Here is an 11842-nt window from a genome sequence, read left to right as displayed (position 1 = left end):
ATAAATAAATAAATAAATAAATAAATAAATAAATAAATAAATAAATAAATGGAGAGGGAACTTTAGAGTGAGAGTGCCACTCTTCACCCTCTCAGGAAATAATGGATTCAGGTTATGGCCGTGACCACCACGAAAATTTGGAGGGGTTGAAGGGGGTACTTCATAATGAACAGTGCAGGCCGACAACATCCAGTTATTAATAACTGTTGCAACTGGGTGATGGAGTATGAGGGATGGCTTTTATGCTCAATTTCTTTGTATGTTTGAAAATGTTTAATGAAAATAAAAATTGGCCAGGCATTCTGGTATGCTAGAAATAGCACCTGAAAGTGAGGAGATAATGAAACTACTTCTGACTGTTTTTATATTGGGACCTTTTATCAGTCAGGGGCCTTTTTTTCTTTATCTGTAAACTGAAGGGAATTGTACTACATGCTTTTGCTAAAAAAAAATTCTATGATTCTCTAAGGAGATGAAAATCCACAGACACAAACCACCTATTCCACAAAACGCAAATATTTCCTTTCTCTTTATAGTTTTTTTCTGAAGCCTAATCCAGAAGGAAAAAAGCTCTAGAGGATAAATTTAGAAATCTGAGTTCAGTTTTTACCTTAACTTCTGGTATGCATGACATTCGTTCTCAATTAGTAAATGGGAGTTTATGAGGATTGCTAACTACTCTAAATAAGTGCTTTCATGGATAATACAGCCAGATGGCTAGGATTTACTAACCACTAATTGAATCTTAAGAAGAACTTCTAGTGCCACTATTACGTGTAATAAGCAAAGCCCAAGATTATCTAGAATATACTACCATTCATGTAAGAAAGAAGGGGATCTAAGAAAATACATATGCGGAAAAAGTATAAGAAACCAGAAATGAATGGGATAGGTTAGCAACGGGGGGTGGGTGGGAAAAGGCTAGAAAGGGGGGAAATGGGAATGAGGTGGTAGTGTTGAAGAGGGAGTGACACTTCAGTGAACACATAAATTTCGACTCAGAACCTCTCAGAACCATCGTATTCATGGAACCTTCATATATCCCAAATATACACAATTAAAATCAACCAGGATGTAGGAAGAATACAAATGCTAACAAAGAACCTAACTCTGTTATGAATGCATATCATAACAGTACTGAAGAGAGTGGGGAGAGAACTGAACTAAATAGCTGTCTGGAAAATAGTGTCTATATCACAAATTATAAGGTTAGACGCAAAAGGATCTTTATATAAATCCATCAGTAAATACGTTTCTCACGGGGATCTGAGTTAACAATTTGAAACCACTTTATGGGTACATTATGTACACACTAAAATGAGTAAGTACATTACAGATAATAAAAACCAGGCTTCTCCCTCCTGGAGAAAGAATTTTCAAAGAAGGAAAGAAGGAGGGGAAAATCAACCCTATAATGTGCAGCCTAGTCTAGTCCAACCAGAATCCAAAATGTCTGGATAATCTCAGGGTTTTTTTAATACAAATGAGAGTGATGGGTACAAAAATAAAGATACGTGTGTATATGTGGGTTAGTAAACATTCATATATTCCCTAGCTCTGTCCACTGAGAGGGCCTAGGAGCAGTAGAACCACAGAGGGAGTGAGCACACCTACTGCCCAGATCTTGGGTTTCTAAATACCTTTCTTCAATAAAAGGAACCAGGGCTCACTGGAGAAGTGGTTGATTCTAGAGCCGGGGCAGAGAAAATACAAAATGAGCCTGAAACACGGTGTAGCACCAAAAAGTAAAGAAATGGTTTAAAAAAAAGACGGGAGCTTGTTGAAAGAACACAGACGCCAACCTGGAGGAGTTCTTAATTACCAGAGCGGAGCAATTTGAGCAGTAAATAATGATAGTATGGGATTGTAACCCATAGAATACATATCCATGAGCCTGTATGACATAAATAATTGATTAAATAAATAAATGGGGCAGAACAGAGCCGGTCCTTACAGAATTCCAATAAATACATGGGAAGGAATGATGAAAAGAGAAAAAAAAAAACCCCAGCTTTTGGGAAATACCTCATTCTTGTTTCAGGCAAAATGTCAATGGATGCTACAGTTAGCAAGCAAAAGTTTAAATTGAAACAGGATATTTATATCTTTACATGGTCTCAAAGTACCTTTTCCAAAATATAATTAAGCATCAAGGGAAAGACAGTAACTTTAAAGTACAGAAAGCAGGAAAAAGCCACCATAACCAAGTGATCCCAGCCAACGTGAACAGAAATAAGACATACTGACATCATGAACATGATACAGTGTTGTATTCTTGTCAAAAATGCAATCATGGGTAAACACCAGACAGACCCGAATCGAGAGACAGTGGACCAAATTAACTGCTCAATGCAGAAACTGTCATGGTCATGAAAGACAAGAGAAGACGAACTATTTCATACTGCAGAAATCTAAAGAGAGAGAACTAAATGCAATGTGTGTTGCTGGATAGAATCATGGAACAGAAAGAAGGGCATGCATGGAAAACGGGTGAAATCTGGGTAAGATCATTAGTTAATAGTACTGTACCGCTGTTCATTTCTTGGCTCTGACAACTGTGCTATGGTTATGTAAGTTGTGAACATTAGGGGAAGATGGAAAGGAATATATGGAAATTGTACTATTTTTGCAATGTCTGAAGTCTAAAATCAGATCAAAATAAAGATTTTTAAAAATAATGTCACATGATCCAGTCTATTTCTGAAAGAATTTTTTATTTTAAATTTTTAAATTTTTTTTAAGCTTTTTTTTTTTTTTTATTTGAGACAGAGAATGAGAGACAGAGAGCATGAGTGGGAGGAGGGTCAGAGGGAGAAGCAGACTCCCTGCTGAGCAGGGAGCCCGATGCGGGACTCGATCCCGGGACTCCAGGATCATGACCTGAGCCGAAGGCAGTCGCTTAACCAACTGAGCCACCCAGGCGCCCAAGAATTTTATTTTTTTTAAAGATTTTATTTATTTATTTGACAAAGAGAGCAAGAGAGCAAAAGTAGGGGGAGCAGCAGAGGGAGATGCAGAGGGAGAAGCAGGCTCCCTGCAGAGCAGAGAGCCTGACGCAGGGCTCGATCCCAGCACCCTGGGATCATGACCTGAGCCGAAGGCAGATGCTTCACTGACTGAGCCACCCAGGTGCCCCTATTTCTGAAAGAATTTAACTATTCACTTAGGATCGTATTTTAATCATGAGTTCACAACTTAAAGATTTTAAAAAATGCGAGACAGTAAAAGTGAAAAGAAGTACCAATTTGCAGTTACAAGTGGGGCTGCCTTTCATCTCTAGGTGTGGATATTATCACCTTGTGTTTATTAACCTAATACTGTTTAATTTTCCAGTGCTAAAGAACTTACCTTGACATTCTTGTTTGTCAAGGGTTGTACTGGTTGGTGCAATGCTCTAAAAAGTTAGCTTATAAAATGTAACACTTTGGCTGTTTCTCTACTCTAGGCATTGAAAGCTGCTAATTATCTGCCTAAGTGAACACTTTTTAGAAACTTATCATTCAAAGTTCCAAGGACACGGTAGCTCCTCTCTGTTCCAACCCTGTCCAGTCTCTCTTAATGGAATGGAAGAGAGGTGGTCATACATAGCATATTTCCTTGAAAATGGTTTCATTCCATCAAAAAGAAGTTCCTGCATCAGGCATGCTTGTATTACAGTTCTACAATGCTATGCATGCTTACCCTTCTAGGATTTTTCACAGAATTGTTATATATTACACATATTCTTTTTATTTTAGAAATACATGAATACTTCTGGCTGTCTAGTAGCTGTGACAAATGTATTTTTTTTAAAGATGCTAAAGCATTTTTTTCTCCTCTGGCTTAGAACAATTCAAACATTTAGGCCTACTGGCAGTTTCTGAGTATCAAAGGTTCCTGTACTTTCCACTCCCTGATTTATAATATGAATCTAGAATGTGATTCTTACCCTCATGGGGAATTCTTACAATAATAATGTGCTTGCACAGAGGGAGAGAGAAGCCATGAATTTTGGATAAGTGTATCACCTAACACTTGCACATGACTTCTGTAGACTTACTTCATTTCATTTACTTGTCTCAGGATCTCGTGCTGAGTGTTCACAACAGTATCCAGCTCTTGTTGGGTGATCTGGAGGAAAACAGAAGAACCCAGTTCTGTACGAACATATGGCGGAGTAGCCTCTCTTTCCTCCACGCGTCCTCCTCCATCAGAGGCTGCCTAAGGCACACACGCTTATTTGCAAAGCTTACCTGTCCCTGCTGCGCTGGGACTCCTGATCCTCTTTTAGCGATCTCCTCTGTCAAGGAAGAGACGTATCTCCTCTGTTCATCAAGAATCATATCTAACTGTCGGTTCAGCTGCTTGATTTCAAGATGGATACGATTCTGTCCTTCAAAGATTTGTCTCAGCTCGCGGTCTCCTACACTCTCAAATATTTCATCCGCTGAAATGGAAATTGCATATTAAAATGATCAAAATCACCAACACATGTAGTTTTTGAAATACCATAAGTGACTGAGGTATCAACATATACTAAAATTAGAACATCACCAATATGATCTACTCCAGTGGTATAACCTCCTCAATAGGGTACATGCAGATAATCAATTCAATCATGACAACATTACTATTTGTTTTTTGCCATGTCTGGTGGCTGAATACCTATTATAAATTAGTTCCAAATTTTTTTCACCTAAAAATAATTTTCTTTCAAATATACTATACGACTCTATTTATATGAAAAGGCAAAAACTAATCTATGTTACTAGAAATCCGGAATAGTGGTTGCCGCTGTGGAGGGAGGCTGACTTGAAAGAGGCATGAGGGAGCATCTTGGGGTGATAAAAATATTCCATGTATTGACCTGAGTGATGATTAAGTGGGTATACAAATTTGTCAGAATTCATCAAATTACACTTTTAAAATTTGTGCCTTTCACTTAGGTAATAAATTTAACAATGGAGTTGCGAACAGCCGATTTCCCTTTTAAAGCTGATTGTGCTGGAAATTATTTCATTCAAACACTTACTACAATAAGCTTCAGGATATACTCACAAATCATATGTGATATTTAAAGCAAATCCAAGAAGAGAATTAAATTTATTTTTCATTTTTATCTTCATTAAGTCTGATTTATATTATTGATCATTTAGAGAATTACAGGGAGTACAAAAGCTAGCTATGGGCCATATTAAATACAGCTTTGACCACCTGTGCGGGTGGGAACAATCCAGATAAAAGTTAGCAGATAATATAAAGCCACTCTGCTTGGACTTCCCGTGTTTTATTTTTGGCACACAGCACACTTAAATTCAACACTGGCTTAGACTAATTATTTTACAATTTGCAAATTTTCAAGTCTAGAGTTCTGTTGAGCAGTAAGGGGAGGAGAGCTAGAGAATCATTTCATATTACTTTCACAAGAATTTTGACATTTTTCCAGTATTATCTCTATATTAATAAGGTAATGTGTGCCACTCAAAAGAAAGACATAGACTTTATAGATGATTTCATTCCACAAATATTTACTGAGTCTCAACTACTAGGTCAGCATTGGGTTCTTGGTGTTTTTTAGGTGTCGGGGGGCAGGACAGTCAACAGGAAAACAGAATCCCTGTCCTCACAGAGCCTGCACTTCAGGGGATCACTGTTCATCCACATCACCCAGTACCACCCACTGCATGCTTTCCTAAGCCACACCCTTACTGGTAGAAACATCAACCTCCAAGCCTTGTGATGGCAGAAGATTTGCTTATAGATTGCTTCTGGAAACGACTTGGATATGCCAGACAAGAGCTCAAGGATGGGATGAATGCACGTGCTACAACCCCTGTGCAGCTCTGAGCACAGCTTCCTCCAACTCACCAGGATGCCCCTGAAGGTCAGGGTGGCCCTTCTGGAATTCCTCCTTTTTTTTATCCAATTCTTGTTGAAAGTGCTCAAATTCTTCCTGATACTTTTCTTTTTCTTTTTCTGAAATTTCTTTATCTGGGGTAGGCTTTTTTGGAATTTAGGAATAGATCATTAAAAAAAATTAAAAAGATAAAAATTAAAAAATTAAAAATTAAAAAATAATAAACCTCAATATACTTTCTTCCCCTTCATTTGAACTACTCAACCACTAGTTGAAAGATTAACATAAAAATGTTATTTATTTAAATCAAAACCATTTTACTCTTGCTACTAATAATTACAACAAAACACTAACACTAGCAACTACCATTTATTGAATTCACTGTCCTATTTAATGCTCATGACACCACGAGCTGGCCAGTCCCAATGTCTCAGTTTTACCAGTGAAGAAATGGAGTGGTACAGAGGTTAAGTCACTTTTACAAGATCAAACAGCAATAACAGGCAGAAACAAGACCCAAATCTAAGTTGGGCTTCCCAAGTTTTCAGCTACAGGGAGATACCAATAAACTGAAAATAAACTTTTTGAAAAAAAAAAAAAAAAGTGTATACTTACCAGCTCTTTCCCAGGCTCAGTCAATTGGAAAGTCAGAAAAGAAAGGACATCATGGTCATCTACAAATTAAAAAAAAAAAAAAAAATCTGAAAAAGTTCCATAACAGATTTTTATGATTGTGAAGTTACTTTAGAGAGATCTATTGCTTTAAAAATAATCAATATGAAAAATAAAAATCAGCTCTCATCTGGTAAAGGCAATGGTGCTCTGTGAGCTTAGAGATAAAAATTCACCAGAAAGATGTACATCAGAGATAAACTAAAATTCACTTTCTTTTATCCTAAACCAGAATATTTAACAGTGTTTAACATATAACAGATGTTTAATAAATAAGGGGAAAAAGGATAATAATAAATAAGGGATAAGGGAATAAACAAACGAGGGGTCAAAACAAGCCCAAACTCCTAAATCTGACACCAAGATCTTGCCATATTTTCCCACAAATCTCCTTCACAGGCTGTGTCCCAGCCAAATGAGACAAAATCCTGTCCTTCATGTATTTCCGTTCCTGTCTCTCAACCCTTCTTACGGTACTTACAATACTTGCCTTACTTTCTTGTTATAAACTTGACATTGCCTTGTGCTGGCTTACTGGGACAGTCCTGACTTATCCACATTGTCCTGGCTTTACTGATAGCATCTTCTTTTATTCTCAAAACATTCCAATTTAGATAATATGACCACCCTATCTATACATCATTCATATCTGTTTCCCTCACACAGCAGATACGAACAATTTTACTTTATTTAAAATCATATTTTAAAAATCAAATTAATTTCAGGCTGCTTAAGCTGAAAACGGACTTAGCAGATCAAACCTCATAATGCTGACCTAAAATACCAATCCTGGCTAGTCACGTCTGCAGAGCAAGAGCAATTAATTCCAACTGGCAACCTCTATGCTTTCTTCCCACTATTACGGAGACTGAGATACGCAGCCAGATGAGAGAGAAAATTGTAACACTTGGTCCAAGTGTGTAAGCTATGTAACTTTTCAGGAGAAGATGTACAGTGTGATAGAGCACTGGACCCAGGAGTCAGAAATCCAAACCAAGTCCTGCCTTGGTTTGGCCATTACTGGCCATGTAATATTTATAATGTACTTTAATCCAAGATTTGGCAAGCTTAACTAAAAATAAGTAAAACGATCTATCCTCTCTCTCCCTCCCTGTGATGTTGTAAGGAACAATTATATAATTGAAAATAATAAAAAATTATACAAAACGTACCATGTAAACACAAGATGATATATATATTTTTTATTTTTTATTTTTATTTTTATTTATTTTTAAAGATTTTATTTATCTGACAGAGAGAGACACAGCAAGAGAGGGAACACAAGCAGGGGGAGTGGGAGAGGGAGCAGCAGGCTTCCCGCCGAGCAGGGAGCCCTATGATGGGCTCGATCCCAGGAGCCTGGGACCATGACCTGAGCCGAAGGCAGACGCTTAACGACTGAGCCACCCAGGCGCCCCGATATATATATTTTTAAACACAAGATAGTACTAACGTCGAACGAGAAGTTCATTTATCACCAAATGTGGGGCAAAAATGGTAAATATATCTTGTTAAAACTTTAGTCCCCAATAATATTTCCTCAGGCTACCAAATTCATTTAAATGTGCCGTGACAACTTTCAGGATCCTAAACCACTTGGCAATTAACGTATTATAGCCTTGACCTTAATGTCAACCATCAGTTGTATGCAGCCCCAGCCAACTGTATACCTACAGAATATCAGAAGAAAATGAGCAGATTCAAGATACCAAAAGACCAGCTCTGCAGACTATGTAAAGGTTACAGCTCATCTTAAAAGGTTAAAAGTAGGGCGCCTGGGTGGCTCAGATGGTTAAGCTTCTGCCTTCGGCTCAGGTCATGGTCCCAGGGTCCTGGGATCGAGCCCCGCATCGGGCTCCCTGCTCAGCGGGGAGTCTGCTTCTCCCTCTGCCTCTCTTTCTCTCTATCTCTTATGAATAAATAATTAAAATCTTTAAAAAAAAAAGGTTAAAAGTAAATAAGTTTACATATCTCCAAATAGACTATTCCCAATGAAACTCAATACATGAACTTTTAATATTAAAAGATAGCAAGATTTACCTGCAAGACCTCCAGTTGCAGCAGATATTCCAAAATGCCCTTGAGGAGGGATAACCATATTGTCCACTCTGGCGCAAAATTCATAGTCATTTTTATCTGGTGTGAAGCCATTATTGATCATTACCTAAAAAAAGACATACTGCAGCTACAGCTTTTACAAGACATTACAAAATGCATTTGAAATAGTCAATTTATGACTAATTGATCTTTATACTTGGTCTACTAACCGTCAAAAAGCTATCAGTTTTCTCTCACTATTATAAAGGGTAATCCCGTCCATTAAATAACCTCACTTATTTAGCATCATTAAATAAGATATTTCACTTTAAAGTTTTTATCCTACAATGTGTCAAAGGCTTAAAGAGAAACATTTGATAATGTTCCACGAAACTCTTCCTAAAACAGAAGACTCAGGGAACCACGATGACTTCCTTTGAATGGTTCATACAGAAGAGGGACCAGACTCGTTCTGAAACCCCAGTGTCAGAGCTCAAACGAATAGGATGAATTTACAATTTTTACCACAGCTAGTTGAGAATTAAAGATATTAAACAGACTGCTGTGCAAGGAGTAAGCTTCTCTTCATTCAGTTGGGGAGGGGGTGTGACTGGACAGTGGTAAGTTAGCAGAGAGACAACAGAAGTGACAGAAGTCATATTGATACAAAGGCAGAAAATGAAAAAACTAAAAGGACATCTAAGTTTCTTCTCTGCAGAATGTATTTTTGAAGTAATAACCCAAAATGTCTTAAAAAAAAAAAAATCCTGGAACCCCAAGGCAGCAGAGGAACCCAGCAGACACACAGGTATTCTTCTCCTGACCCCAGTTCGGCAGTGGCCCAGCCTTTCGCTTCCCACAACCCAACGTAACGGTGGCTGAGCCAGAGGGGAAGCCAGATGAGAGATGTGGCACCAGAGCAGGGCACTTCTATGATTACTTACAGATGCAACTATCACTTGTCAGTGACTGTTAGGATTTAGTCACACAGGTCAAATGATAGAGTACACTGTCCACATTTTTGGCAAGAGAGTAAGACATCTGTCAATATGAAGGGTAAATCTCTATGTAACACAGGATGGAAACACGTGAACTACTACCATTCTTCAAAAAAAATTTTTTTTTTATAAGTAGGCTCCATGTCCAGAGTGGAGCCTGATGCGGGGCTTGAACTCACGACCCTGAGATCAAGACCTGAGCTGAGATCAAGAGTCGGACGCTTAACCGACTGAGCCACCTAGACGCCCCTACTACCAATTTTTTTAAATGACCTGCCATTTAGTTAGCTAACATTAATATTCTGTTTCCTCCGATCAGTAATGCTCCGATTTCAGTTTACATCATTTATGAATGGTTCTCTACAGTGTTTTAAATCAGAATCAACAATCAGTAAGACATTTGTCTTTGAGAGATAAAACACAAAAGGTATTAAGTTAATCACACCCTAATTCTAACACTAAAAATTTTCAACTATTCCAATACTTTTTCCTTGAACCTGAACAAACTGAAAATCCATTAGGAGTCTTTACTGCCTAGTACTAATTCCTTTATTTTTTTAAAGATTTTATTTATTTGACAGAGAGAGAGTGAGAGAACACACAAGCAGGGGGAGCGGCAGGCAGAGGGAGAGGGAGAAGCAGACTCCCTGGTGAGCAGTGAGCCCAATGAGGGGCTGCATCCCAGGACCCCGGGATCATGACCTGAGCCGAAGGCAGACACTTAACCGACTGAGCCACCCAGGCATCCCAGGATATACCCACTTTAAGTACTACCCTGAACTCAATTTGTCTATATAACTAAACTCATTACCAACTCTCAACCTTCCCACTCCTCACTCAAACTCAAAAAGGTGCTGCTTCTTGGCTTAGTTGTACAACTGGCCAGAAATCCAGGAACTATCTTTGACTCCCCCACTGCACCTACCGTCATCCCCAAGCACAGTCTCTCCCTCCTAATCACCTCTCCTCCCTTCTCTCCCCTGGCTCAGACCGCAAGTGGAGTCTTGCAGGGAAGATGGCTCTCGGTTCAAATCACAGTTGTGTTACTTATGTGGTATGATACTAAGTTACTTAAAATGTCCCATATCCCATTTCCCTGTGTGTAAGATGGGGATGCCTGCCCCATAGGGCTATTGGAAAAAATAAGTGAGAAACTGCACTTAAAGTACAGAGCACCAGGCATGGCCCATTACGTGTAGAGTCTCCTTTCACAAATACCATTATAAGAACATGGCTGCCTAAGTCATCTACCCAAACTACAAATAGGATCATTTCACTTTCCTGCTTAAAACTTTCAACAGTTCCTTATAGGATATACTACCCGAGGCCTGTGTGACTTGCCACCACCAACCTTTCAACCCCACTCCCCAGTCTCCTCTATCCTCCAGCCATTCCAAATCATGTGCCTTTCCCAAATCTTTCACCAGTCCCTGTGCCTGTTTTCTCTACCTTGAATATGCATCCCATCCCGGAAATCTCCACTTCCCCTTCCTGGTGCGGCTCAGCTCTGAGAAACTGTTCCTGACCTTCCCCACGCCCACTTGCAGTTACAAGATTCTAACCCCTTGATTCCTTAATGGTATGTGTGCTGTGAAACGTCTTCCACCTAGCACAGTAATGTTACACAAGTGTCTCCCCTCTACTAGACTACAAGCTCTTTGGAGAAAATGACCTCTTACTCAGATTCGTATCTGGATGGCTCGGATACGTGTGTAATGTGTGGCATCTAGCAAGTAGGATGCTCAAACATGTACTGACTGAATGCAAACCTACGGGAAAGGTTTTACAACACATGACCACTTAGGCCAAGCTCTGAAGCCACTTCCGTTCTCTCTTAGTAACACTCAGTACATAAACCAATATCCAAACTTACATGCCTTTAATTTCTATCAAAGATTCAGAATGAGAAGTCCTACCAGAATATTTTTCATCTGAGTATCTCTAAGTGCATGTTACTTACCATCAGTGTTTTCTGGTAATATGTAATCTTTGCGCGGACAGGATAGGGTTTATTACGAAAGTCTCTCTGGCAACTTGCTAAAGCTTGATTAATACCATCACTGTAGTACGAAGAAAGGGAAAACAAACAAAAAACGTAAGAAAGCTTCTCAATATCTGAAAACTCACTATTTAAAATGATCAGCGTCCAGAAAGATAAAATAATATCAAGTTATGACAGTCTTGGGATATTTGAAGTTACTTATTCAGAAGACACAAAGTTTCTTGTGTTTGTTTTTTTTAAAATTTTATTATGTTAGTCACCATACAAGACATCATTAGTTTTTTTTTTTTTTTTTTT

The 11842-nt window shown here is 38.5% G+C and overlaps 1 protein-coding gene across 1 annotated transcript in view; it reads right to left on the bottom strand.

Moving 5' to 3' along the window:
- LMAN1 (lectin, mannose binding 1) overlaps positions 1-11842 on the bottom strand; it is a 27719-nt gene that overhangs the window by 8582 nt on the left and 7295 nt on the right. The window contains exons 5-10 of the mRNA XM_021686392.1: positions 11504-11603; positions 8549-8672; positions 6452-6510; positions 5848-5980; positions 4233-4426; positions 4040-4110 (exon numbers count right to left, since the gene is read on the bottom strand). Of these exons, the coding sequence (XP_021542067.1) occupies positions 4040-4110; positions 4233-4426; positions 5848-5980; positions 6452-6510; positions 8549-8672; positions 11504-11603 (681 nt within the window). The remainder of the gene's footprint in view (positions 1-4039; positions 4111-4232; positions 4427-5847; positions 5981-6451; positions 6511-8548; positions 8673-11503; positions 11604-11842) is intronic.

Source organism: Neomonachus schauinslandi, chromosome 14, assembly GCF_002201575.2.
Source record: "Neomonachus schauinslandi chromosome 14, ASM220157v2, whole genome shotgun sequence".
NCBI lineage: Eukaryota > Metazoa > Chordata > Mammalia > Carnivora > Phocidae > Neomonachus > Neomonachus schauinslandi.
Note: the sequence above shows the minus strand (reverse complement) of the source record. Positions and strands in the feature narration are given on the sequence as shown.